General features: G+C 45.1%; 1 protein-coding gene and 1 non-coding gene across 5 annotated transcripts; one reads left to right on the forward strand and one right to left on the reverse strand.

Moving 5' to 3' along the window:
• Positions 1-330: 330 nt before the first annotated feature.
• Positions 331-494, reverse strand: LOC120362913 (U1 spliceosomal RNA). The gene has a single exon (XR_005578703.1). It is a non-coding gene; the product is annotated as a U1 spliceosomal RNA (small nuclear RNA).
• On the forward strand, positions 334-27673 carry LOC104650284 (uncharacterized). 4 transcript variants are annotated; one of them, XM_074385546.1, is made up of 5 exons: positions 334-486; positions 2627-7103; positions 11780-11920; positions 16043-16169; positions 24208-27671. In XM_074385546.1, the coding sequence occupies exons 3-5, from the start codon at positions 11906-11908 to the stop codon at positions 26538-26540; spliced, it is 2475 nt and encodes an 824-aa protein (XP_074241647.1). In that variant the 5' UTR covers positions 334-486; positions 2627-7103; positions 11780-11905; the 3' UTR covers positions 26541-27671. The 4 variants fall into 4 exon arrangements, with proteins under 4 accessions (XP_074241647.1, XP_074241649.1, XP_074241648.1 ...); XM_074385548.1 differs by lacking the exon at positions 334-486 and adding an exon at positions 14894-15011 and having other exon boundaries at positions 498-7103; positions 24208-27673; XM_074385547.1 differs by lacking the exon at positions 334-486 and having other exon boundaries at positions 498-2719; positions 3015-7103.
• The last annotated feature ends 81 nt before the right edge of the window (positions 27674-27754 follow it).

A 27754-nucleotide genomic window follows, 5' to 3' on the forward strand; every position in this document is an offset into this window, starting at 1 on the left:
TTTTTTTTTTTAAATGATGGAGTTGCCGTCTTTTACCCAGGCTGGAGTGCAGCGGTGCAATCTCAGCTCAGTGCAACCTCTGCCTTCTTGGTTCAAGCAATTGTCCTGCAGCAGCCTCCTGAGTAGCTAAGATTATAGGCCTGCGCTATCACACCCAGCTAGTTTTGTATTTTTAGTAGAGATGGGGTTTCACCAAGTTGGCCAAGTTGGTCTTGAATGCCTGACTTCAGGGTGATTCACACACGTCAGCCTTTCAAACTGCTTGGATTACATTTGTGGGTCATCATGCACAGCCAATTTTGTTTTCTTTTTTCTTTCTTTTTTTTTATATAGGGGAAAGCGTGAACACAGTCCCCCACTACCACAAATTATGCAGTCGAGTTTCCCACATTTGGGGAAATCACAGGGGTCAGCACATCCGGAGTGCAATGGATAAGCCCCGCCCTGGGAAAACCACCTTCGTGATCATGGTATCTCCTCTGCCAGGTATGTATGCATAGCCAATTTTATAATTTAGTTATATTTTCTTCAGAGGCCACAAAAAACAGAGTACTGCAATGTATCCTTAGTAATATCTGATAATTATTCTTTTTTTCTTTTTTTTTTTTTAAAGATGGGGTTTCACGATGATGGCCAGGCTGGTCTTGAACTCCTGACCTCAGGTGATCCACCCATCTTGGCCTCCCAAAGTGCTAGGATTACAGGCGTGAGCCAACGTGCCCGGCTTGATAATGATTCTTTACATGAAAATAGATTCCCAAGGTTTGAAGACATCATTTGTTAGTCACATCTGATAGAACACTAAGGCAAGAACAACAAAGAAATTACCACAAATGGATTACAATTGGATGGGTGTGGTGGCTCACCTGTAATTCCAGCATTTTGGGAAGCCAAGGTGGGAGGATTGCTTGAGTCTAGGAGTTGAAGGCCAGCCTGAGCATCAAAGTGGGACCTCACCTCTACAAAATATTAGAAAATTACCCAGGTGTGGTTGTGAGGACCAGTGGCCCCTGCTAGTTGGAAGGTGAGGTGCAGTGACCATTGTTCCCAGCACTGCATTCCAGTCTGAGTGACAGAACAAGGCTAACAAGGCTATCTCAAAAAAAAAAAAAAAAATTAAAACCTGAAAATAAAAAGTACCTTTTCTAACTATTTTCAGAAGGCATGTAAAGTGAATTTAACATTACAATGCATTGAGAAATGTTTGCTATGTTTTCAGCAAGGTTTACCTTACAATGTTTACCTTACATGTATTTGATATCATTACAGGGAAGAAACAGAAAAAGAAAGTATTTGAGAATGACGACAAAGCTCTGGTTTTTAAATCTTGCCCAAATATCCATCTGGGGTCTGGGGGTTATGCCCTACAAACCATAACTACTCATCAGATGGGTTTTATTTAATCCTATGTATCCTGTCTTACTTTCCAGTATGACTCTGGCATAACATGTGACAAAGAAGAAAGGCAAAATATTTTACATCAGAACATGTGTCTTTGCCATATTTTGAAATGGTCCTGCAAAGCTGTCCTTTCTGAGGGGCACTTGAGCACCTGGGAAGAATCTCTGTTAAAAGAAACAGATCTTGCCGGGCACGGTGGCTCAAGCCTGTAATCCCAGCACTTTGGGAGGCCGAGGCGGGTGGATCACGAGGTCAAGAGATCGAGACCATCCCGGTCAACATGGTGAAACCCCGTCTCTACTAAAAATACAAAAAATTAGCTGGGCATGGTGGCGCATGCCTGTAATCCCAGCTACTCGGGAGGCTGAGGCAGGAGAATTGCCTGAACCCAGGAGGCGGAGGTTGCTGTGAGCCGAGATCGCGCAATTGCACTCCAGCCTGGGTAACAAGAGCGAAACTCCGTCTCAAAAAAAAAAAAAAAAAAAAAAAAAGCCGTCCTCAGGCGGGTACGGTCTGCAGTCTCTCCATACTGGGGCTGTGCAGGCATCTCTTATGGCGGAATTTTCCTGCTGAAAACTCTTCCTGATCCGTCCTCCTGCCTCTAGGTGTTTAACTTTTTCACCTCCGAACTGGATTCCCCTCCTCCGCCCGGGCACCTCACACCCTAGCTCTGGTGGGTCGCTGGAGCAAAGCGCCGCACCCCTGCCCGAGACGCCAAAAGCAGGAATTGATTTAGTCAAGAAAGCACTTAAGGTGCAAGAGGACCCAAGGGAGAGTCCCTGGGGCCCGGTTTACAAAGTTCTGGGAGTTAGCAAGTCTTGAGTTCCCCATTGGCTACCCCTTTTCTGGATGAAGGACTTTGGCCCTTGTTGAGGTGAATTGGCCCGAGGCCACAGCAGATGGGTGTCTTGTGCGGAAGTGGGGGTCGGTGCTTGGCCTTGGCCACTCCTGGGCAGTCTCTCTCTCCATGTGAGACGTGGTGGAAGGCGGAGAGCTGTCGAGAGAGGAGGCTCTGATCCTTGGTTACTCCGGCTGGGGAGTGTGTAAGGTTAGCCAAGAGAAAGGAGAGTAGACCCAAAGTCAGGCAAGCAAGTTTTACCAACCTGCGGGCTGTCCCCTAACAATCACAGGAGGCAGCCCCGAGCTTGCAAAACGAGGGGTTTACATGGGGTGAGAGGGGCGTAAGGGAGTTTCAGGACTGAGAGAATCTATCAACTTTTAACAGGCACAGAGATCGTTTGTTACCTTGTGACAGACTTGCAACACATCATCCTGTGACTTTTGTGGTGGCAGTTTTTTAAAAAACAGGATTTTTCAGGTATGTGTGAAACAGGAATGTACAAGTGTGGAAACAAACATTTGTTTTCTGTCCTCCCCCTTTGCTTAATTGTAGCACGTGGGTAGGAGTTCAGGAATGCAGCTGCTGAGCAATCAGAGTAGGGCTGGTCAGCTGCGCGGAGGGGGTTTTCCAAGACAGGTTATCCCTAACAGAAAGATGGTTTTTTTTCCTTTCAGTCTGGTTTTGGAAAGTTCACATTACCTGGCCTTATATTCAGTGCCCCCAGACCCAGGAACCAACTGCTTCCTTTTTCTTTCTTTTTGTTTTTTATTAGCGATGACAGGATCACAGCTGACTGCAGCGTCAACCTTCTGGGTTGAAGGGATCCTCCCACTTCAGCCTCCATAGTAGCTGGGATCACAGCCACCTGCCACCACACCAAGCTAATTCTTGTGTACCTGGTAGAGACAGGCTGTTACCATGTTGCCCAGGCTGGTCTTGAACGCCACAGCTGAAGTGATGCAGCCTCATTGGCCTCCTAAAGTGCTGAGATTACAGGCATGAGACACCACATTCAAATTGTTGTTTGTTTGTTTGTTTGTTTCTTACAAGTGTAATGACTGTAGCAAGACCTTCCCTCAGTCGTCATCCTTTTTAGTTCATCGTAGACTTCATACTGGAGAGAAACCTCACAAGTGTAATGAGTGTAGCAAGACCTTCAGTCAGATGTCATCCCTGAAATGCCATCGAAGTCTTCATACTGGAGAGAAACCTTACAAGTGTAATGAGTGTGGCAGGACCTTCAGTCAGTTATCATCCCTTTTAGTTCATTGCAGAATTCATACAGGAGAGAAACCTTACAAGGGTAATGGTTGTTGCAAGACCTTCGTTCAAAAGGCATCCCTTACAAAGCATCGTAGACTTCATATTGCAGAAAATCTTTAGAAATGTAACGAGTGTGGCAAGACCTTCAGTCAGATGTCATGTCTTGTAGTCCTTTGTAAACTTCATACTGGAGAGAAATCTTAGAAGTGTAATGAGTGTAGCAAGATTTTCACTAGAAATTCAGATCTTGTAATTCATAAGGCAATTCATTCTGGAGATAAACTGACAAGTGTAATGAGTGTGGCAAGTTTTGTGATTAACAAACAGCTTGCACAACATTATAGAGAGTTCATACTGGAGAGAAACCTTACAAATGTAATCAGTGTGGCAAAGCCTTTGGTGTGCAGTCAACACTTATCCACCATCAAGCGATCCATGGTATAGGGAAACAATGTAATGATTCTCACAACGTTTTCAGTAGTTAGTACAACCATTGCAAATTATTAGAGAATCCATGATAGACATCTTAGAAGCGTAATAAATGTGACAAGTTGTTCCATCATTGTTTATACCTGGTAGTTCCTCAGCAAACTCATCCTGGAAGGAAACCTTACCAATGTAATGATTGTGGCAAGATCTTCAGTCAAGCTGCATCTCATGCATACCCCAGGAGAATTCATACAAGAGGGAAACCTCTCTAGTGTGATGATTGTGGCAAAGCCTGTACTTCATGTTCACACCACATTAGACATCAGAAAATCCACACTCGGGAGAAATCTATTTATTTTTTATTTTATTTTATTTATTTATTTATTTTTTATTTATTTATTTTTTGAGACGGAGTTTCACTCTTGTTACCCAGGCTGGAGTACAGTGGCGCGATCTCAGCTCACCGCAACTTCCACCTCCTGGGTTCAGGCAATTCTCCTGCCTTAACCTCCTGAGTAGCTGGGATTACAGGCATGCGCCACAATGCCCAGCTGATTTTTCGTATTTTTAGTAGAGACGGGATTTCACCATGTTGAACAGGATGGTCTTTATCTCTTGACCTTGTGATCCACCTCCCAACGTGCTGGGATTATAGGCGTGAGCCACCGCGCCCGGCCTATTTTTTTATTTTTATTTTATTTATTTTATTTTATTTATTTTTTTGAGATGGACTTTCGCTCTCGTTACCCAGGCTGGAGTGCAATGGTGCAATCTCGGCTCACCGCAACCTGCACCTCCTGGGTTCCGGCAATTCTCCTGCCTCAGCCTCCCGAGTAGCTGGGACTGCAGGCGGGAGCCACCATGCGCAGCTAATTTTTTGTATTTTTAGTAGAGACGGGGTTTCACCATGTTGACCAGGATGGTCTCCGATCTCTCGACCTTGTGATCCACCTGCCTCGGCCTCCCAAAGTGCTGGGATTACAGGCTTGAGCCACCGCGCCCGGCCCTGTATTTACTTATTTTTTAAAGATAGGCTTTCACCCTGTTGGTTAGGCTGGTCTTGAACTCCTGACCTCAGGTCATCCGCCCAACTTGGCCTCCAAAGTGCTTGGATTACAGGTGTGAGCCAACGCGCCCGGCCGGGCAGAAATCTTTCAAATGTCATAGTGTGGCAAGGTCTTCAGTCCAAAGTCACTCCTTGCAGAACATCAGAATGTTCCTTTTTGATATAAGTGTTCCAAATGCAATGAGTATAGCAAACCATTAAGCATGAATTGACACTGGAGTCAATTCTGCATTGACTTGAGTTAGATTTGACTTACATTGAGTTCGAGCATTAATTGACATAAAAGGTGTTTATGTTTAAAAAAAATGGGCTGGGCACGGTGATTTACCTGAAATCCCAGCACTTTGAGAGGCCAAGGCAGCTAGACCACTTGAGGTCAGCAGTTAATGCCACCTTTTTTTTTTTTTTTTTTTTTTTTTTTTTTTGTGATGAAATCTTTCTCTTGTCACCCAGGCTGGAGTGCAATGTTGTTAACTTGTTTCACCGCAATCTGTTATCTTGCAGTTAAGCATTCTTGTGCCTCAGCCTCTTGAATAGCTGGAATTACAGATGCATGCCGCTACACCATGCTAATTTTTGTATTTTTATATATTTTTTTCTTGAGATGGTGTCTCTCTGTGTTGCCAGACTGGAGTGCAATGGTACGGTCTCAGCTAACTGCAACCTCTACCTCCCAGCTTCAAGCAATTCTTGTACATCAGCCTTGTGAGTAGCTGAGACTACAGGTGTGTACCACAATGCTCAGCTGGTTTTTTTATTTTTAGTAGAGACATGGTGTCACTGTGTTGGCCAGGATTGTCTCAGTACTTGACCTCATGATCCTCCCGCCTCTGCTTCTTAAAGTGCTGGTATCACCAGGGCAAGCCCCCCAACTTGGCCTGTTTCTTCTTCCTGTAAACAAAAACTAGGCTGGTGCAGGGCTAACACGTGTAATTCCAAGATTTGGAAAGCCAAGGCGGGTGGATCACCTGAGCTCAAGATGAGCCTGTCCAATATGGTGAAACTCCATCTCTAATAAAAATAGAAAAATTAGCTGGGTGTCATGGCAGGCACCTCTAATCTTAACTACTCAAGAGACTGAGGCAAAAAAGTCAGTTGACCCTGGGAGGTGAAGGTTGCAATGAGCCAAGAATGCCATTGTGTTTTTCCCTGGGTCACAGCGTGAGACCCTGTTTATTGAAAAAGAAAAAGAAAAAGGCCTGGTGCGGTGGCTCATGCCTGCAATCCCAGCACTTTGGGAGGCTGAGGCAGGCAAATCATGAGTCAGGAGATCGAGACCTTGCTGGCTAACGGTGAAATCCCGTGTCTCCTGAGAAAAAGTATAAAAAATTAGGCATAGTCACATGACCTGTGTTCCCAGCTACTTGGGAGGCCGATAGGACAAGGTTGGAGTGAGCTAATACTGTGTCACTGCACTACAACTTGGGCAACACAGCGAGTACTTATATCTAAAATACTTAGTTCCATATAATCTTTCTATATAATCATAAAAATATTGTCTATAATCATAGGTATTGTAGTCAGAGCTGTACTGACACATTTAGTGCTGATTTATATAATCCTTCTATGTAACTATATAGTAGTTTGTTGTGGGAGGAATGCGTAGAGCAGTTAGAAGGCGGCAGCAGTATATGAGAAAACAGACCAGGACAAGAACCAAAGACCCAGGTGGCAGCGTCCCTGCCTGAAAGGGCATACGCCGAATGGCAGTGAATGGAGGATGGATAGGGAGAGGATTTCTATTCTGTTTGTGGATTGTCAACATGAAATTGTAGGTTCTGCTCAAGCAGGGCTTTCGATTTCACATTGTAGTTTGCATTTCCATTCCAGACAATTCCAAGGCTTCTGAATCATCCCTCAGCCTTCCTGGCCAATCTCGCGTCCAAACCCAAAAAACAGAGGCGCTGGGAGCCAGGCGGAAAGACACCCAAGTCCCACCACGGCCCGTCCTCTGCAGCCTCTAAAAGGCCAGGTCTCTCCGCCTCGCGCCCCGCCCCTCCCCTGCCCGCCTCCTCGTGGGTCCCGCCCAGCCTGGCTTCAGCACTGCGCACGCAGGTTCGCGCAGACCCGGAAGGGGATCCGTGGGATGAAGGTCACACGGCGGTGCGTGAGTTTTCCTCGGTCTCGTATGCGCGTCTCGGGTCCCTGCGCTTGGGAAGTAGGGTCCCCACAAACCGGGAAGTTCTCACCCTGTCCTCCGTCACCTAGTGCAAATTGAGACATTCCTGCGAGAGTCCGGGGGTCGCTCCCTTTTGGTTTTCAGGTTGCCCTGCGGCTGGTCCCCTCTCCGGTCTTTTCTGCCATAGGGCAATGTAAACACTTTATCGCGTAATTTTTCCGCTCAAAACCTTTTTCTGACTTCTCCCGACCTGCGCTTTTTGCAGTCCTCACGCGAGAGGTGGGTTCCCGCCCTGGGCACCTCCCACCCTCGCCTTCCTCGCTCTTTGAAGCCCAGCGCTGTGGCCCCAGTCCCGGGGAGGCCGCATCCTCTGCCTCGTCCTGTGATCCTGCACACCCTACCCTTGTCTTAACGCGCCGTCGCCCCCCACCTCCTTCCTCGTGCACCCCAGGTCTCCCCTCCGCAGTCACCGCTTCCCCTGAGCCCGCGTTGGGGAGGTGCCCGGGGCCTGTCCTGGGACACGAGGCGTTCTTGCCTGCCCAGCTGCAGCCCTTGGGAATTCTGCTTCTCCGGCATGTAGGCGACTTACTCCAAACCCTCCTGTGGTTGTGTGGGCCAAAGGGATCATGAGACAGAGCAGTAGAAAACCTGAGACAGAGAAAAGAATCAGAAAGACCCATAACAGATGGCAAAGTAGAGAATGCGTGAGGGATTTGCCAAGAGACAGCAAAAGCAAGAGAGAGAGAGAGAAAAGCAACTGGAGAAATGTAGAGAAAAGCATGATATACAAAGAGACGAAGGACAGCAAGGCAAGGATGGGGCAGCAAAGAGGGAGGCTCAGGAGAGTGAGGGAGACGAGGAGGGATTTGGAGCGGGGGCGGACAGAGCAGAGTGTGCTGGTGGTGAGAACAGAGGGAAGCACAGCACGGAGGACACCTGGGGATGTGGGGTGCCAGAGAGAGGCTACGGGGGTATAACAGGAAAGAGAGAATTTAACAGGGAGAGCGGAGGAGATGCAGAGATGAGAGAAGAGGCGGAAATACATGGATATTAAGGACGATGGAAACATTGAGAAAAAGCAACAAGAGGTTAAGTAAGTGGCCAGGCTGGAGCAGAAGAGGCGGAAGAGAAGGAATAGAGGGGAGAAGGAGATAAACAGCAGGAGAGGAGAGGGGGACAAAGTGAGGAGCAGAATTCCAGAAAAAATGACAAGAAAAGAGCTAGAGGAAGAAGAAGAGAATGAGAGACCAGCTGGGCAACATAGTGAGACCCCCATCTCTGCCCCCACCAAAAAAAAAATTAACTGGGTGTGATGGTGCGCACCTGTAATTCCAGCTACTCTGGAGGCCCAGGCAGGAGGATCACTTGAGCCCAGGAGGTCCGGGCTGCAGTGAGCCAAGATTATGCCACTGCAATTCAGCCTGGTCAACAGAGCGAGACCCTGTCACAAAAGAAAAAAAAGGACGGGAGAGCAATGTATTCTCTTTTTTTTTTTTTTTTTTTTTTTGAGAGAAAGTTTTGCTAACATTGGGTACGCTGGAGTGCAATGTTGCTATCCTGACTCACTGCATACTCCATCTCCTGGGTTCAAATGATTCTCCTGCCTCAGCCTCCCAAGTAGCTGGAAAGGAGTGCAATACCACGACCAGCTAATTATTTGTATTTTTAGTAGAGATGGGATGTTACCATGTTGGCAAGGCTGGGCTCCAACTCCTGACCTCAGGTGATTCGCCTGCCTCAGTCTCCCAAAGTACTAGGATTACAGGCATAAGCCACCACGCCCGGCCACCCGTGTATTCTTGATTGAAAAATTTTGCTTATGTCTTAGTTCTGCAACTGACCTTCTTTCACTTTTTTCAAGGTCAATAGCTGTATGTTCACCCTTCTGCGTTTTATTTTATGTATTTATTTGTTTTTTGAGACGAAGTTCACTCTTGTCGCCCAGGCTGGAGTGCAGTGGCACAATCTCGGCTCACTGCAAAATCTCCTCCCATGTTTAAGCAATTCTCCTTCCTTGGCCTCCCGAGTAGCTGGGATTATAGACCTGTATCACCGTGTCCAGCTAATTTTGTGTTTTTAGTAGAGACAGGGTTTCTCCATGTTGGTCAGACTGGTGTTGAACTGCTGATCTCAGGTGATCTACCCACCTCGGCCTCCCAAAGTGCTGGTGTTATAGGCATGAGCCACTGCGCCCAGACTCACACCTGCATTTTATAAATGTTGCTGTGACTTTCCTGTAAGGAAGAATTAAATGTAGGCAATCAATGGCATCAGAACCTTGCAAAAGAAGTTTCTTTAGCCCAGGTATGTAATAGAGGGTTCTCTAATTTTTCTTTTCTTTTCTTTTTTTTTTTTTTTTTTTGAGATGGAGTTTCGCTCTTGTTACCCAGGCTGGAGTGCAATGGCGTGATCTCGGCTCACCGCAACCTCCGCCTCCTGGGTTCAGGCAATTCTCCTGCCTCAGCCTCCTGAGTAGCTGGGATTATAGGCACGCACCACCATACCCAGCCAATTTTTTGTATTTTTAGTAGAGACGGGGTTTCACCATGTTGACCAGGATGGTCTCAATCTCTTGACCTCGTGATCCACCCGCCTCGGCCTCCCAAAGTGCTGAGATTACAGGCTTGAGCCACCGCGCCTGGCCTGCTTGTTTGTTTTTAATGGCAATTTTACAATTTTTTTTTTTTTTTTTCCTGAGACAAAGTTTCACTCTCGTATCCCAAGTTGAAGTACAATGGCACAATCTCAGCTCACCGCAACCTTTGCCTCCCGGGTTCAAGTGATTCTCCTGCCTCAGCCTCCCAAGAATCTGGGATTACAGGCATGTGCCACAACACACAGCTAATTTTTTTTTTTTTTTTTTAAATAGAGATGATGTTTATCCATATTGGTCAGGCTGGTCTCGAACTCCTGACCTCAGGTGATGCACCTGCCTTGGCTTCTTAAACTGCTGGAATTACAGGCATGAGCCACCGTGTCCTACCTTAACTTTATTTTATGTTTACGATGATGAGTGATGGGTTCTCATCCACAGTGCCAGTCTGTAGGTTTCTGAAAGTGGTAACAGCTACACGGGTAACCACAGTATAGAGCTTATTTGGTGACTCTTCATCCTCATTACATTTTCTGGGCTACTGCACATGTACATGGTGTGGGACATTCCTTATTCCTTTGTCCGGGACAGCTTTGTTGAGCCTGTTATCAGTGCACACACCTGGAGTTTTCATCTCCTTCATGGCAAGTTTATGAATCTCTTTGAGCGCCCGAGGGGCACATTTCTTGAAGCCCACCCCGTAGATACGCTTGTGAATGTTGATGGTGTACTCTTGGGTCACCGCCTCATTGATGGCAGAACGGCTCTTTTTTTCTTGCCACCCTTCTTTGCAGGATGAAAAATTTCTGCCAGGTCTAAGATGAAAAGTTGACCTGAGTTTCTGTTATTGTTTTTTTTTTTGAGACGGAGTTTCGCTCTTGTTACCCAGGCTGGAGTGCAATGGCGCGATCTCGGCTCACTGCAACCTCTGCCTCCTAGGTTCAGGCAATTCTCCTGCCTCAGCCTCCTGAGTAGCTGGGATTACAGGCACGCGCCACCACGCCCAGCTGGTTTTTTGTATTTTTAGTAGAGACCGGGTTTCACCATGTTGATCAGGATAGTCTCGATCTCTTGACCTCGTGATCCACCCGCCTCGGCCTCCCAAAGTGCTGGGATTACAGGCTTGAGCCACCGCGCCCGGCCTGACCTGAGTTTTATTAATATTTAAAGTTGACTCTATGTCTATCATTGAGCAGCAAGGTTTTTTTTTTTTTTTTTTTTTGAGTTGGAGTCTTGCCCTGCTGCCCAGGCTTGAGTGCAATGGCAGGATCCTGGCTCTCTACAACCTCCACCTCCTGGGTTCAAGTGATTCTCCTGCCTCAGCCTCCCAAGTAGCTGGGATTACAGGCACCCGCCACCATGACTAGCTGTGTTTTGTATTTTTAGTAGGGATGGGTTTTCCCCATATTGGCTAGGCTGATCTCTGGGCCAGGCTGGCCTCAAACTTCTGATCTCATGGTTGGCCTGCCTTGGCCTCCCAAAGTGCTGGGATTACAGGCATGAGCCATCATACCCGGCCTTTATTTATTTATTTTTTTTAAGATAAAGTCTCACTTTTATAACACAGGCTGGAGTGCACTTGTCCAGTCTTGGTTCATTTCACTCTTTGCCGTTTAGGCTCAAGTGAACCTCCCACTTCAGCCTCCTATGTAGCTGAGACCACAGATAGACAGACATGTACCACCATGCCTGACTAAGTTTTTCTGTTGTTTGTAGAGATGGGGTTTCACCATGTTGCCCAGGCTAGTCTCAAATTCCTGACCTTGTGATCCACCTGCCTTGGCCTCTTAGAGTGCTGGGATTACAGGTGCCACTGCACCCAGCATCTGCATGGGGTTTGATGAGGGCTGGGTCTGTGCTCTGAAGGGGAGCTCATTTCAGCCCAGCTGCTCGCTGCCGCAGTATGTGTATGGGGGCTTCTCCAGAAGGGGAGCAGATTCTGAAGAAAGGATTCAAACATTCATTTAGTTTGCCTGTAGGAGTTTATTATCCCTGATGCAGTGGGCAGCAGAGGGGACTGTATTTCCTCAGGGTGAGGTCTCTTTTGTATGTGTTGTTGTGTTACAGGGAGGAGGTGTGTTGATTCAGAGCAACAAACAACATATTTATAAAATTCAGGATTGAATGTTCTAAAGACTCTTGATACGTGAGGAAGAAACCCGGAAGAGGAAGTGGAAAGCAAAGGAGTCAGGGATGGCTCTTCCTCAGGTGAGATGATCTTGGTGGATTGTTCTGTCTCCTTCCTGCTTGCAGTTGGGAATCTTCTCTGAGTCTGAAGCGTCCTGCCTGACAGGTTTGCTGGCACTCACCCATGCCTTCCCTCAGTCCCTCTCATCTCCCTTAGATTCCGTCTCTGGTGACCCCGTGGCATGAGCTTGGGAAGAGGCTGCACTGGGCATGGTCCTGGGAAGGGCTCACCCCAGATGTGGATGGAGACGGGGTGTGGCCCTGTGGTGTCAGGGCTGTTGAGCAGCAGGGATTGTTCTGGGTGCCACATCTGGATGCACCCTCAGCTCTCTGTAGACCAGGAGTAGAGCAGCTGCATGTGGAAGTGACGTATTAATGTGCACAAAGTACATGGTAAATTCTAGAAATGGAGATCAATAAGGGGAAGTCATTTCTGCCTGATTTTATACTACATGTTTAGGTAATTGAGTGAGTTACTGTGTTTCTGACTCCAAACATCTTACTAATTGAAATGGAAAGTTTGTAGACAGACATGAATGATACAAGGTGTTTTATTCCATCATTTTTTTTTTTTTTTGAGACGGAGTTTTCGCTCTTGTTACCCAGGCTGGAGTGCAATGGCGTGATCTTGGCTCACCGCAACCTCCGCCTCCTGGGTTCAGGCAATTCTCCTGCCTCAGCCTCCTGAGTAGCTGGGATTACAGGCACACACCACCATGCCCAGCTAATTTTTAGTATTTTTAGTAGAGACAGGGTTTCACCATGTTGACCAGGATGGTCTCGATCTCTTGACCTCGTGATCCACCCGCCTTGGCCTCCCAAAGTGCTGGGATTACAGGCTTGAGCCACCGTGTCCGACTATTCCATCATTATTTTAAGCATATTAAACCAACCTAAATAACAGCAGGAGATTCATTAAACCATTCTTAGTGCGTTAAGCTCATGGAACTGGTGTTACTGTGGAGAGGCTTGTGAAACAGGCATTTTTGGTAAAAATGGTTATATTTTTTTTTTTTTTTTTTTTTTTTTTTGTGATGGAGTTTCGCTCTTTTTACCCAGGCTGGAGTGCAATGGCGCGATCTCGGCTCACTGCAACCTCCGCCTCCTGGGTTCAAACAATTCTCCTGCCTCAGCCTCCTGAGTAGCTGGGATTGCAGGCACGCACCACCATGCCCAGCTAATTTTTTTTGTATTTTTAGTAGAGACGGGGTTTCACCATGTTGACCAGGATGGTCTCGATCTCTTGACCTCCTGATCCACCTGCCTCGGCCTCCCAAAGTGCTGGGATTACAGGCTTGAGCCACTGCGCCCGGCATAATTTTCTTAAATATGGGAGCAGTACTTCATTTTTATCCTAAGGATGGAGCCATTTTCTCATTCTACCTGTTATTATTATTTTAGAGAAAGTGTTGCTCTGTGATTCAGGCTGTAGTGCAGTGGTGTGATCTCGGCTCACTGCATCCACTGCCTCCCCGGTTCATGTGATTCTCCCACTTCAGTCTCCCAAATAGCTGCCATTATAGGCCCCTGCCACCACACCCAGCTAATTCTTCTGTGTTTTTAGTAGAGATGGGCTTTCACCACATTGGTCAGGCTGGACTGAAACTCCTGACCTCAGATGATCTACTTGACTTAGCCTCCCAGAGTGCTGGGATTACAGGTGTGGGCCACTGTGCCCAGCCCCACCAATTACTATTTGATAAATATTTTTGTATTTAAATACCACATGATGTACATATTTGTTTTGTGGTAAAGCTTCAAGCAAAGCTGCACTTTAGCCCCTTGGCTCTAAAGTACCTCCTTTGCCTGTCAGGTGTCAGGGCAGGTCTTATAATCATGTATTTCTGCATCTTTATGAGACTTCTAGAAAAAAATCTGCAATGATAAACTTCCTTTTATATTTATTTTTTAACTTTATACTACGTGTGAAGGTTTGTTATATAGGTAGACTCACGTCATCGGGGCTTGTTTTACAGATTATTTCATCACTTCGGTATTAAGCCCCTTTCCTAATAGCTATTTTTTTTTTTTTTAATTTAATTTTATTTTTTTTTTGAGACGAAGTTTCGCTCTTGTTACCCAGGCTGGAGTGCAATGGCACGATCTCGGCTCACCGCAACCTCCGCCTCCTGGGTTCAGGCAATTCTCCTGCCTCAGCCTCCTGAGTAGCTGGGATTACAGGCACGCGCCACCATGCCCAGCTAATTTTTTGTATTTTTAGTAGAGACGGGGTTTCACCACGTTGACCAGGATGGTCTCGATCTCTCGACCTCGTGATCCACCCGCCTCGGCCTCCCAAAGTGCTGGGATTACAGGCTTGAGCCACCGCGCCCGGCCCCTAATAGCTATTTTTTATGTATCTTTTTTTTTTTCTTTGAGAAGGGAATCTTTTTTTAAAGATGGGGTTTCTCCATGTTGGTGAGGCTGGTCTTGAACTCCCGACCTCAGGTAATCCGCCCGCCTTGGCCTCCAAAGTGCTTGGATTACAGGCATGAGCCACCGTGCCCGGCGAGAAGTGAGTCTTGCTTGTCACCCAGGCTAAAGTGCTGTGGCAGAATCTTGGCTGACTGCGTCCTCCACCTCCCGGGTTCAAGGAAGTCTCTGCCTCAGCCTTCCAAGCACCTGGAATTATAGGTGCCCGCCACACCGCCCGGCTAATTTTTGTCTTTTTAGTAGAGACAGGGTTTTACCCTGTTGGCCAGGCTGGTCTCAAACTCCTGACCTCAAGATCTGCTGGCCTTGACCTCCCAAAGTGCTGGAATTACAGGCATGACCAACTGAACCTGGCTGTTTACCTTTTATTTCTTTGAGACTGAGTTTTTCCTTTGTCACGCAAGCTGGAGTATAATGGCATAATCTTGACTCACTATAACCTCCACCTCCTGGGTTCAAGTGATTCTCATGCCTCAGCCTCCTGAGTAGCTGGTGTTCCAGGTGCCCGCCACCATGCCTGGCTAATTTTTGTTTTGTTTTTGTTTTTGTTTTTTGAGACAGAGTCTTGCTCTGTTTCTCAGGCTGGAGTGGAGTGGTGTGATCTCAGCTCACTGCAACCTCCACTTCCCGGGTTCAAGCGATTCTCCTGCCTCAGCCTCCTGAGTAGCTGGGATTACAGGTATGTGACGCCATGCCCGACTAATTTTTGTATTTTTAGTAGAGACGGGGTTTTACCATGTTGGTCAGGCTGGTCTCAAACCTCTGACCTCGTGATCTGCCCACTTTCGCCTCCCAAAGTGCTTGGATTACAGACATGAGCCACTGTGACTGGCCAATTTTTGTATTTTTAGTAGGAACAGGGTTTCAACCATGTTGGCCATACTGGTCTTTACAGTCCTGAGCTCAGGTGATCCACCCAGCATGGCCTTCCAAAGTGCTGGGATTACAGCCATGTGCCATCACGTCCAATTGAATATTAATTTCTGATTTTTCACTGTGGACGTGGTCATTTCTGAAAACATCATTCATGTTCTGTCTCATGTAGATACACAATGTTACTTGGTGTGTCAATAAAAGTTTCAAACATTTCTATAGTGAAAAAGTTGGGTTAATTTTTTGGTTTGTGTATTTTTTTTTTTTTTTTTTTTGAGACGGAGTTTCGCCCTTGTTACCCAGGCTGGAGTGCAATGGCACGATCTCGGCTCACCGCAACCTCCACCTCCTGGGTTCAGGCAATTCTCCTGCCTCAGCCTCCTGAGTAGCTGGGATTACGGACACGAGCCACCATGCTCAGCTAATTTTTTGTATTTTTAGTAGAGACGGGGTTTCACCATGTTGACCAGGATGGTCTCGATCTCTCGACCTCGTGATCCACCCGCCTCAGCCTCCCAAAGTGCTGGGATTACAGGCTTGAGCCACCACGCCCGGCTGTGTATTTCTTTTTTCTTTGAACACATTTAATAGCTGCTGTGTGTATTTCTTGTATTATCCACAAACACAAGAAATCCATACCAAGAGGGAATCATGACCTCTTCACAAAGTATAATAAACACAACCGGGAAGCCATAATGTGGTGAAAAATCCCTTTCTCGATTTGTCAGAACATTCCCTACAATTACATCCGTGCTTTCACCTCTCTGATCTTCTCTTTCTCTGTAAAGATCAGAAGTCCTCCCATAACCATTTTGTTGAAATGTGTTTTTATTTCAGGGTTCGTTGACATTCAGGGATGTGACCATAGAATTCTCTCCAGAGGAGTGGAGATGCCTGGACCCTGCTCAGAGGACTTTATACAGGGACGTGATGCTGGAGAACTACAGGAACCTGGTCTCCCTGGGTGAGGACAACTTCCCTCCAGAAGCGGGGACATGCCCTTGCGTGTGTTTGTATTTTCCCTTGTTGCCTCTTTGGAGCCGCGTCCTTGCTGGACTAAAATGGAAGCCGTATTCATTTTGAAATGAAAAGCTTCATGAGGCAGCATCTGGACTTTAACTGTCCCTTAGTTTAGATGTTGTGCGTTCATCATACCTCATGGGGGTTTCCAGAAGTAAAGTAGGCAAAAACCTGATGGCAGGCCAGGTGCAGTGACTGGCGCCTGTAATCCCAGCACTCTGGGAGGCTGAGGCTTGTGCATTGCTTCAGTTCATTAGTTCAAGACCAGCCTGGCCAACATGGCTAAACCCTGTCTCTACCAAAAATGCAAAAATTAGCCAGATATGGTGGTGCCCTCCAGTAATTCTAGATACTAGAAAGGCTGAGGAAGCAGAATCACTTGAACCTGGGAGGTAAAGGTTGCAGTGAGACTAGATCACGCCACTGCACCCCAGCCCGAGCTACAGAGCAAGACTCTGTCTCAAAAATACAAAAACAAAACCTTCTGGCAGACTTTAAAGATATCCAGTTTCCCTTTTACTCCTGTGCATTTTATTCAGTAGTTCCTAGAAAGAAGCTTGGTTTCCACATATTACAATGCTCTCTAAGCATTCTGAAGGAGGCAGTCAGTGGAGGAGTGTGAAATATTTTCCTCGATCCATCTGGAATGTCTTCTTTCCTACTGAAACATAGGGCTGGGACGCTAGAAAAGCTCGAGCACATCATGTTTCTTTCTTTTTACAAGCAAGAGTCTCTTTCTGACCTGTTGCCTCCATGATGAAGCCAGGGAAGGAGCCCTGGACTGTGGAGAGTCAAGTAAAAATAGCAGAAAAATCTAGATGGGTGGGATATATTACAGGTGTAAACACAGTGAGAGCTCATATGGGCAGAGTGGAAGCTACACCTTCAAATACTGTGTCAGGATGTGTGGCCGTAAAAAAGGATGAGTTTATGTCCTTTGCAGGGACCTGGATAAAGCTGGAAACCATCATTTTCAGCAAACTGACACAAGAACAGAAAATCAAACACTGCATGTTCTCATTCATAAGTGAGTGTTGGACAGTGAGAACACATGGACACAGGGAGGGAAATGTCACACACTAGGGGAGGGATAGCAGGGAGTGGGGGACTAGGGGAGGGATAGCATTAGGAGCAATACCTAATGTAGATGACAGGGTGATGGGTGCTGCAAAGGACTATGGTACGTGGATACCTACGTCACAAACCTGCTTGTTCTGCACGCGTTCCCCAGAACTTATATATATATATAATAATATATAATATATAATATAATATATAATATAATATATAATAACTTATATAATAATAAATAAATATACTAAATACATAAATAAATAGTGAATGAGGAAACTGTGCAAGCAGGAGAATTCTGTGGGAAAAGGAACGCTTAAATTCTGAGCTCTCTGAGTGGACATCTTTCTTTGTCCCTACTTGTCCTTCTGTTTGCTATTTATTTATTTATTTTTGAGATGACATCTTGCTCTTTTGCCTAGGCTGGAGTGCAGTGGCACAATAGTTCACTGCAACCTCTGCCGCCTGGGTTCACATGATTCTCCTGCCTAAGCCTTTCAGGTAGCTGGGACTACAGGGGTGCACCACCGCCACACCTGGCTAATTTTTGTATTTTTAGCAGAGACAAGGTTTCACTATGTGGGCCAGGCTGGTCTCGTACTCCGGACCTCAAGTGATCTGCCCACCTGGACCTCCCAAAGTGCTGGGATCGTAGGTGTGTGCCACTGCACCCGGCCCCTCTGCTCTTTAGATGTGCAGTAGTTTGATCTTTGGGCGTTCTAGTGGTGCTGCAGCTCAGAGACAAAGGCAGAGTCTTTATCCTGATGGGTAGCACCCTGTCATCTGGCTTCTGTGACCTCTTTGGTTTCTTGCCTCTGCAGCAGAGGGAGGGCTGTCAAAGGGTCTCTTCCCACTGTGGTCTCCTCTGTACTTGATTCCATCTGATGCTCCATTCTCTGTCCCTATAGCTCAGAGCTGAGGCCTCCAGACACCTGTCCCTTTACCTATTCAGGTTCCTTCCCATTTCCTCTGCTTGCAACACCTAATCAGGAGATGGAAAACATGGGCTGTTCCTTTTTTGCATCTGGGGCCCATAACAATGCCCAGAGCTTTCTCTGCTTGTTTAAATCGTCTACTTGTCTATTTGGGGAAAAAAAAAAAAAGGCCACATACAGCGGCTCACACCTGTAATCTCAGCACTTTGAGAAGGGTGGATCACTTTAGGTTGGGAGTGTGATACCAGCCTGGCCAACATGGTGATATCCCATCCCTAATGAAAATGCAAAAATTAGCTGGGTGTGATGATGTGTGCCTTTAATTCCAGCTACTTGGGAGACTGAGGCAGGAGAATCTCTTGAACCTGAGAGCCAGAGGTGGTAATGAGGTAAAATTTCACCCCCGCACTCCAGCCTGGATGACAGAGCAAGACTCTGTCACCCACCAACACACACAAAAAAAATCAGAAATGCTTTCCCTACTCTCACATACCACCTTGCACAGAATGCCTCAATTCTGATCATCAGCGTAAGTGGATTTCTTCCCAACCACATCCAAATCTTGAATGGACACAAACTCAATTTCTTGGGGTTTAATTCACTTCTGACACTGTCTACCTGGAGTTAGAGTCAGATCTCACAGGTGAAGGGTTGAGTTCCCAGGCTAGCGAGGGCGGCCCCCGGCCTCAGATGCCAGTTGCAGGTGTAGATTGTCACATGTTTCTCTGACCAACCAGCTATAAGGTGGGCTCCCGCAACCCCTTTCTTGGGTTTCATTGCTTTGCTAGGGCGGCTCACAAAACTCAGTGAAACACCTTCTTAGGTTCATGATAAAGAATGTTTCACAGGACACAGAGGGATAGCCAGATGAGAAGATTCACAGAGTGAGGCACTAAACTGTAAATGAATAGTCATTCTCTGATATAACAGTTCCAGGCCGGGCGCGGTGGCTCAAGCCTGTAATCCCAGCACTTTGGGAGGCCGAGGCGGGTGGATCACGAGGTCAAGAGATCGAGACCGTCCTGGTCAACATGGTGAAACCCTGTCTCTACTAAAAATACAAAAAATTAGCTGGGCATGGTGGCGCATGCCTGTAATCCCAGCTACTCAGGAAAGCTGAGGCAGGAGAATTGCCTGAACCCAGGAGGCAGAGGTTGCGGTGAGCCGAGATCGCGCCATTGCACTCCAGCCTGGGTAACGAGCGAAACTCCGTCTCAAAAAAAAAAAAAAAAAAACAGTTCCACACATTATTGATATGTAACAAAGAACACAAAGACGATCATAAAAAATAGGAAAGTGAGCCGTACTCAGTGGCTCATGCTTGTAATCCCAGCACGTTGGGAGGCCAGGTGAATCATGAGGTCAGGGATTCGAGACCAGCCTGGCCAGCAGCGTGAAACCCTGTCTCTACTAAAAATACAAAAATTAGTTGAGCATGATGCCACACACCTGTAGTCCTAGCTACTCTGGAGGCTGAGGTGGGAGAATCACTTGAACCTGGGAAGTGAAGGTTGCAGTGAGCCAACATCACGCCACTGCACTTCAGCCTCGTGAAAGAGGAAAACTCCATCTCAAAAAAAAAAAAAAAAAAAATAGAGACCGGGTGTGGTGGCTCATGCCCATAATCCAAGCACTTTGGAGGCCAAGGCTGGCGGATCACCTGAGGTAGGGAGTTCAAGACCAGCCTGACCAACATGGTGAAACCCCATCTTAAAAAAAATATATATATATGATTATTAAATCAGTAAAATCCAAGATCATGTGTAATATTAAAAACGTATTGATTGAATGTAGAAGTAGCTTAAACAAATAACAGTGAACTTAAAACCAGAGGCATCTCTGCAGTGAGCTGTGCTCCACACAAGGACCATGAGGAGATTCACGGGTGTGCCATGCCCCAGGCATCTGCGTCTGTTCAGCCTTTGGAAGCTCTCGTCCCACACAGTTCACGTATTTGCCTGGAGGCTTCACCATGTAGTCATGATGCTATTAACTCAGCCTCCAGCCCCTCTCCCATCCTGGAGGATAGTGGATGGCAGTGACTGTTCCATGCTTCTAAGCCTGGCCTGATCTTGCTGGTGATCAGCCCCATCCAGGAGACCTCAGAGGTTGCCTCATTAGGATAAATCACCCTCCCATCACCTGGGACATCCCAAGGTCTTCGGAGCTCTGTGTCAGGAACCAGGGAAGAGACCAATATATGCATTTCTCCTTATATCACAAGGTTCCTCAGCCATTCTTCAGTTACGCTTCACCCACACTACTAGTGTATGTCACAGAGGAATAGCTAGATTTTTCTGAGAGGGTTACTCAGCTGGGTGGGAAAGACAGTCAATAGAAGGACCATATATTGCATCCTCAGGTCCTCTTGGAAGTATAGCTCACTGGAAAGATGCCTCTGGTTTGAAGTTCACCGTTATTTGTTTAAGCCACTGCTACTTTCATCTCATACATTTCTATATATTACACATGATTTTGGATTTTATAGATTTAATAATCAGTTTCTTTTTTGTGTGTGTGATGGAGTCTCGTTCCGTCACTCAGACTGGCGTGCAGTGGTGCGACCTGAGCTCACTGCAGCCTCTACCCACTGGGTTCAAGTGATTCTCCTGCCTCAGCCTCCTGAGTAAGTGCGATTACAGGTGTATACCACCACACCCAGCTAATTTTTGTATTTTTAGTAGAGATGGAGTTTTACTCTGTTGGCCAGACTGGTCTCAAACTTCTGACCTGAAGTGATCCACAAGCTTAAGCCTTCCATAGTGCTGGGATTACAGGCATGAGCCACGCACCCGGCCTCCCTCTGCTTTTTTATTGGTCAGCTCTCTTGTTGTTTTTTTCCATTATTGAAAGTTGTATGTTGAAATCATCTAGTATTACAGTGGAGCAATTTATTTGATTCTGTAAACATTGGCTTTAAATATGGAACTCTGATATTCATGCATATGTATCTCTAGTTCTTGTACATTAATGGTGAATTGACCCTATTATCATGATATAATGTCCTTTCTTGTCTCCAGTAAAATAGTTTTGAGTTAAAACATAGTTTAGTATTGCCAGCTCTGCTCTCTCTGGATGACAATTGCTTGAGATATTATGTTTTATCTTTTCTGTTACTTTCTATTAAAAAATTTTTTTTAGATACAGTGTGTAGCTCTGTCACCCAGGGTGGAGTGCAATGGTGTCATCGTGGCTCACTGCAACCTTGAATTCCTGGGCTCGGTGATCTCACCTCAGCCTCCCTGGGTAGCTGGTACAGGTGCATGCCACCATGGTGGGCTAATGTTTTTGTTTGTTTTTTTTTTTTTTATTGTAGATACAGTGTCTTGCTGTGTTGTTCAACTTGGTCTTGATCTCCTTGGCTCAAGAGATCCTACTCAGCCTCCTGAGTACCTGCAATGACAGGCCTCAACCCCCATACTTAATTATTGGTGTTTTGTTTTTGTTTTTATTTTTGAGGCGGAGTTTCACTCTTGTTACCCAGGCTGGAGTGCAATGGTGCGATCTCGGCTCACCGCAACCTCTGCCTCCTGGATTCAGGCAATTCTCCTGCCTCAGCCTCCTGAGTAGCTGGGATTACAGGCACGCGCCACCATGCCCAGCTACTTTTTTGTATTTTTAGTAGAGACGGGGTTTCACCATGTGACCAGGATGGTCTCAATCTCCTGACCTCATGATCCACCCGCCTCTGCATCCCAAAGTGCTGGGATTACAGGCTTGAGCCACCGCGCCCGGCCTTTTTTTTTTTTTAAAGATGGGGTTTCACCATGTTGGCCAGGCTGTTTTTGAACTCCTGACCTCAGGTGATCCACCCACCTCAGCCTCCCAAAGTGCTAGGATTACAGGCGTGAGCCATCCCACCTGGCTAATTGTTGGTTTTTATTTTTTAAATTGTAGCATATGTGTGTCCTTAGGGCTAATACGAGTCTTCGTGGACAACACATAGTTGGCTCCTGTTGATTCAGCCAGTCTTTTTCTTCTGAGTGCAGAGTTAAGTATTTACATTTGAAGTATTACTGACGGAGAAGACCTTACCGTTGCCTTTCTGTTACATGTTATCTGTAATTCTTGTAGGATTTTTTTTTTGTTCTTCCTCATATGATGCTTTTTGTGTTTCATTGCTTTTTTTGTGTAGACATGCTTTGATTCCCTTCTCATTTACGTTTTTTTAAATTTTATTTATTCGTCTTTGAGGTGGAGTCTTGCTCTGTCACTCAGGCTAAGAGCAGTGGTGCAATCATGGCTAACCACAGCCTCCGCCTGCCAGGCTCGCATGGTTTTTATGCCCCAGCTTCCTGAGTAGCTGAAACTACAGGCACCCACCACCACCCCCCCCCCAGCTAATTTTGGTGTGTTTTGTAGAGATGAGGTTACACCATGTTGGTGAGGCTGGACTCGAACTCCTGATCTCAAGTGACCCGCCTTCCTCTGATTGTCAAAGTGCTGGGATTACAGGCATGAACCTCTGTGCCCAGCCATTGTTATTATTATTATTATTATTATTTTTTTTTTTTGAGATGGAGTTTCGCTCTTGTTACGCAGGCTGGAGTGCAATGGCGCGATCTCGGCTCACCTCAACCTCCGCCTCCTGGGTTCAGGCAATTCTCCTGCCTCAGCCTCCCGAGTAGCTGGGATTACAGGCACGCACCACCATGCCCAGCTCATTTTTTTTATTTTTAGTAGAGACGGGGTTTCACCTTGTTGACCAGGATAGTCTCGATCTCTTGACCTCGTGATCCACCCGCCTCGGCCTCCCAAAGTGCTGGGATTACAGGCTTGAGCCACCACGGCCAGCTGTTATTATTTAAAATAGTTTGTCTTTCAGTGTTTAGTAAACATGTAAGTGGTTTAAGCACGATTACAATGTGAATATATCAATCACGTTAGTGTCCATTCCTTTCAGTATGCAGAACTGAAGCATGTTGTATAGATATTTGGGGGAAGTTAATGAAACTTAAAATTTCCATAACCTAGCCGGGCGTGGTCACTGAAGCCTATAATCCCAGCACTTTGGGAGGCCCAGGCGGGTGGATCACGAGGTCAAGAGATCGAGACCATCCTGGTCAACATGGTGAAACCCCGTCTCTACTAAAAATACAAAAAATTAGCTGGGCATGGTGGCACGTGCCTGTAATCCCAGCTACTCGGGAGGCTGAGGCAGGAGAATTGCCTGAACCCAGGAGGCGGAGGTTGCGGTGAGCCGAGATCGCGCCATTGCACTCCAGCCTGGGTAACAAGAGTGAAACTCCGTCTTAAAAAAAAAAAAAAAAAAAAAAAATTTCCATAACCTGGCCTGGTGGAGGTGTTCATGCCTATAATCTCAGCACTTTGGGAAGCTGAGGCGGGCCGATCACCTGAGGTCAGGAGTTCAGAACTAGCCTGGCTAACATGATGAAACTCCATCTCTACTAAAAATACAGAATTAGCTTGGTGTGGTCGTGGGTGCCTCTAATCCCAGGTAGTCAAGAGACTGAGGCAGGAGAGTCGCTTGAAGTTGGGAGGCAGAAGTTGCAGTGAGCCAGTATCACGCCATTGCAGTGCTATCATTGACAATATAGAATTTCCATTGGATTTTGGTTATCTTTACATGAGCTCATTGTGGATTATTTATCAATATAGTTATGTGTGGTTCTTTAGCATTCATTTGTATGCAGTAAATATGCTATAAATATTAAGAATATATCTTTTTCTCTTCATTGATGTGACAGTATATATTTTTTGCAAAGTGTTATACACTTTGGGGTCACTGTACAAAATACTTCCTCTTTTAGGCTTCCACATGTTTGTCCCCTGTCAGTGTTTTGTGATACTGGAAATAGGCTTCAGTAGACATGGCTTGAAGTCCATGTAATCACCCTTTATTTATTGAAGAGTCTCACTTCTTTTGTGTTCCTTTTTGTGTGTGATATTTATACATTTTAGTATTATTTACCATTTGTATTTAATTGGAAACCTATTTGTGTTTGTATTTTGTAGATATCTCTCCCAAATACAAGATGAAGGAGCTCTTTTCAACAGCACAAGGTGATACGGAAGTGTTCCACGGAGGGATATTAGATAGACGTGAAAGTCATCACATTGGAGATTTTTGCTTCCAGGAAATTGAGAACGATATTCATGATTTTGAGTTTAGAAATAGCCATGAGGCACTCATGAGAAAAATTGAAAAGTTTCCTTGTGGTACAGACCAATATGATGAAAGGCATGCTGGCAACAAGCCTATTAAAGATCAACTTGGATTAAGCTTTCATTCGCATTTGCCTGAACTGCACATATTTCAGATGAAAGGGAAATTTGGTAATCAAGTTGAGAAATCTATCAATGATGTTTTCTCAGTTTCAACGTCCAAAATAACTTCTTGTAGGCCCCAAACCCATACTTCTAATAACTATGACAACAATTTCCTCCATTCTTCATTACTCACTCAAAAACAGGAAGGTCACATGAGAGAAGTATCTTTACAATGTAATGAGAAAAAAGCCTTTAACTGTAGCTCTCTCTTGAGGAAACATCAGAGAATCTATTTAGAAGAGAAACAATATGAATGTGATGTATGTGGCAAGGTCTTTAATCAGAAGCGATACCTTGCATGCCATCACAGATGTCACACTCGTGAGAAATCTTACAAGTGTAATGAGTGCGGCAAGATCTTCAGTCAGAAGTCAGCCCTTACACGCCATTGTAGACTTCATACTGGAGAGAAACCTTACAAGTGTAATGAGTGTGGCAAGACCTTTGGTCGAAATTCAGCCCTTGTAATTCATATGGCAATTCATACTGGAAAGAAACCTCACAGGTGTAAGGAGTGTGGCAAAACCTTCAGTCAGAAATCATCTTTTGTGTACCATTGTAGACTTCATACTGGAGAGAACCTTTACAAATGTGAAGAATGTGACAAAGTTTTTAGTCGCAAATCAGACCTTGAAAAACATAAAATAATTCATACTGGAGAGAAACCATACAAATGTAAGGTTTGTGACAAGGCTTTCGGGCGTGATTCACACCTGACACAACATACTAGAATTCACACTGGAGAGAAACCTTACAAGTGTAATGAGTGTGGCAAAGCCTTTCGTGGGCAGTCAACACTTGCTTACCATCAGTCAACCCATGGTATAGGGAAACTCTACAGATGTAATGATTGTCATCACGTCTTCAGTAATGCTACAACCATTGCAAGGCATTGGAGAATCCATAATAAAGAACGATCTTACAAGTGTAATAAATGTGGCAAATTTTTCAGACATTGTTCATACCTTGCAGTTCATCGGCGAACTCATACTGGAGAGAGACCTTACAAATGTGAAGAATGTGATGCAGTTTTTAGTTGCAAATCAAACCTTGAAAGACATAGAAGAATTCATACTGGAGAGAAACCTTACAAGTGTAATGAATGTGGCAAGACCTTCAGTCAGATGTCATCCCTTGTATGCCATCGTAGACTTCATACTGGAGAGAAACCTTACAAGTGTAATGAATGTGGCAAGACCTTTAGTCAAATGTCATCGCATACATGCCATCATAGACTTCGTACTGGAGAGAAACCTTACAGGTGTAATGAGTGTGGCAAGACTTTCCGTCATAATTCAGCCCTTGTAATTCATAAGGCAATTCATACTGGAGAGAAACCTTACAAGTGTAATGAGTGTGGCAAGGTTTTTAATCAACAAGCAAACCTTGTTTGTCATCGTAGAATTCATACCGGAGAGAAACCTTACAAGTGTAATGAGTGTGGCAAGACCTTCAGTCAGATGTCATCTCTTCTATGCCACCATAGACTTCATACTGGAGAGAAACCTTACAAGTGTAATGAGTGTGGCAAGACCTTCCGTCACAATTCAGCCCTTATGATTCATAAGGCAGTACATACTGGAGAGAAACCTTACAAGTGTAACGAATGTGGCAAGGTTTTTAATCAACAAGCAAACCTTGCACGTCATCATAGACTTCATACTGGAGAGAAACCTTACAAGTGTAATGAATGTGGCAAAGTTTTTAATCAACAAGCACACCTTGTACGTCATCATAGACTTCATACTGGAGAGAAACCTTACAAATGTGAAGAATGCAACAAAGTTTACAGTCGCAAATCAAGTCTTAAAAGACATAGGAGAATTCATACTGGAGAGAAACCTTACAAATGTGAAGAATGTGACAAAGCTTTCAGTCGCAAATCAAACCTTGAAAGACATAGAAAAATTCATACTGGAGTGAAACCTTACAAATGTAAGGTTTGTGACAAGGCTTTTGGGCGTGATTCACACCTGGCAGAACATACTAGAATCCACACTAGAGAGAAACAAGTTTAACGAATGTGACAACGCCTTTAGTGGTCAGTCAACACCTAATCACCATGAAACAATCCATGGTATAGGGAAAATTTACTAATGTAATGATTGCCACCAAGTCTTCAGTAAACAACCAATTTGCATTCGCCAATGCAAATCATTGGAGAATCCATAATCAATGGATTCTTGCAAGTGTAATCAATTTGGCAAATTTTTTAGACATTGTTCATACCTTTCAGTTCATTGGCAAACTCATGCTCGAGAGACCCCTTACAAATGTCACAACTGGCAAGGTCTTCAGTCAATTTTCGTCTTATGCAAAATGGAAAAATTCACGCAGAAACCTCACAAGTGTAATAATTGGGGCAAAGCCTTCATTTCACATTCACACCTTATTAGATATTAGAGAATCCATACTGGACAGAAATCTTACAAGTGTCCTAAGTGTCACAAGGTCTTCAGGCAGAGGTCACTCCTTGCAGAACATTGAAAAATTCATTTTTGAGACAATGTTCTAAGGTGCAATGACTATATCAAACCATCAAGCATTAATTGACATTAGAGTCAGTTCAGCATTGACTTGAGTTTGAGCTGACTTAACATTGAGTTCAAGCATTAATTGGTATTAAAGTGTTTAAGAGGATTGGGCTGGGTGGGGTGGCTCACGTCTGTGTTCTGAGCACTTTGGGAGGCAAAGACGGATCACTTGAGTTGAGAGACCAGCCTGGGCAACAGCTGTAAGCCACTTTTCCAAGCCTGTTTTTTGATTCTTTAGAAAACTGAAGGAGATTTTTATGGGTATTGTGTTGAATCTAAATCACATTGGGTTTTATAGCCATTTAATCATATTTCTCCAATCCATCAGTATGGGTTGTATTCTCTATATATGTTTTTAATCATTTTGATCAATGTTTGTAGATTTCATGGTACAAACTTCTCACCTTTTTACATTTACTCCTAAGTATTTCTTCTTTAAGTTCTCCAGCAAATAGAAGTGTGTTTTTAATTTTCTTTTAAAATTGTTGATCATCTTATGGAAATTCAGCTAATTTTAAGTGCTAACTTTGTATTCTGCAATTACACTAAATATGTTTATTGTACCAATAATATTTGGGTTGATTCTTTGTGATTTTCTTTTCTTGCTTTCTTTTCTTTCTTCTTTTCTTTCTTTCTCTTTTTTTTTTTTTTTTTTTTTTTGAGAGGCAGTGTCACTTTTTTTTTTTAATTAAAAACTT

The sequence above is a fragment of the Saimiri boliviensis genome, chromosome 14 (assembly GCF_048565385.1).
Source record: "Saimiri boliviensis isolate mSaiBol1 chromosome 14, mSaiBol1.pri, whole genome shotgun sequence".
NCBI lineage: Eukaryota > Metazoa > Chordata > Mammalia > Primates > Cebidae > Saimiri > Saimiri boliviensis.

Excerpts from the sequence above, each read along its gene's own strand:
- LOC104650284 (XM_074385546.1), top strand. Across the intron at positions 16,170-24,207 it reads CAGGAACCTGGTCTCCCTGG|ATATCTCTCCCAAATACAAG; the intron begins GTGAGGACAACT and ends TGTATTTTGTAG.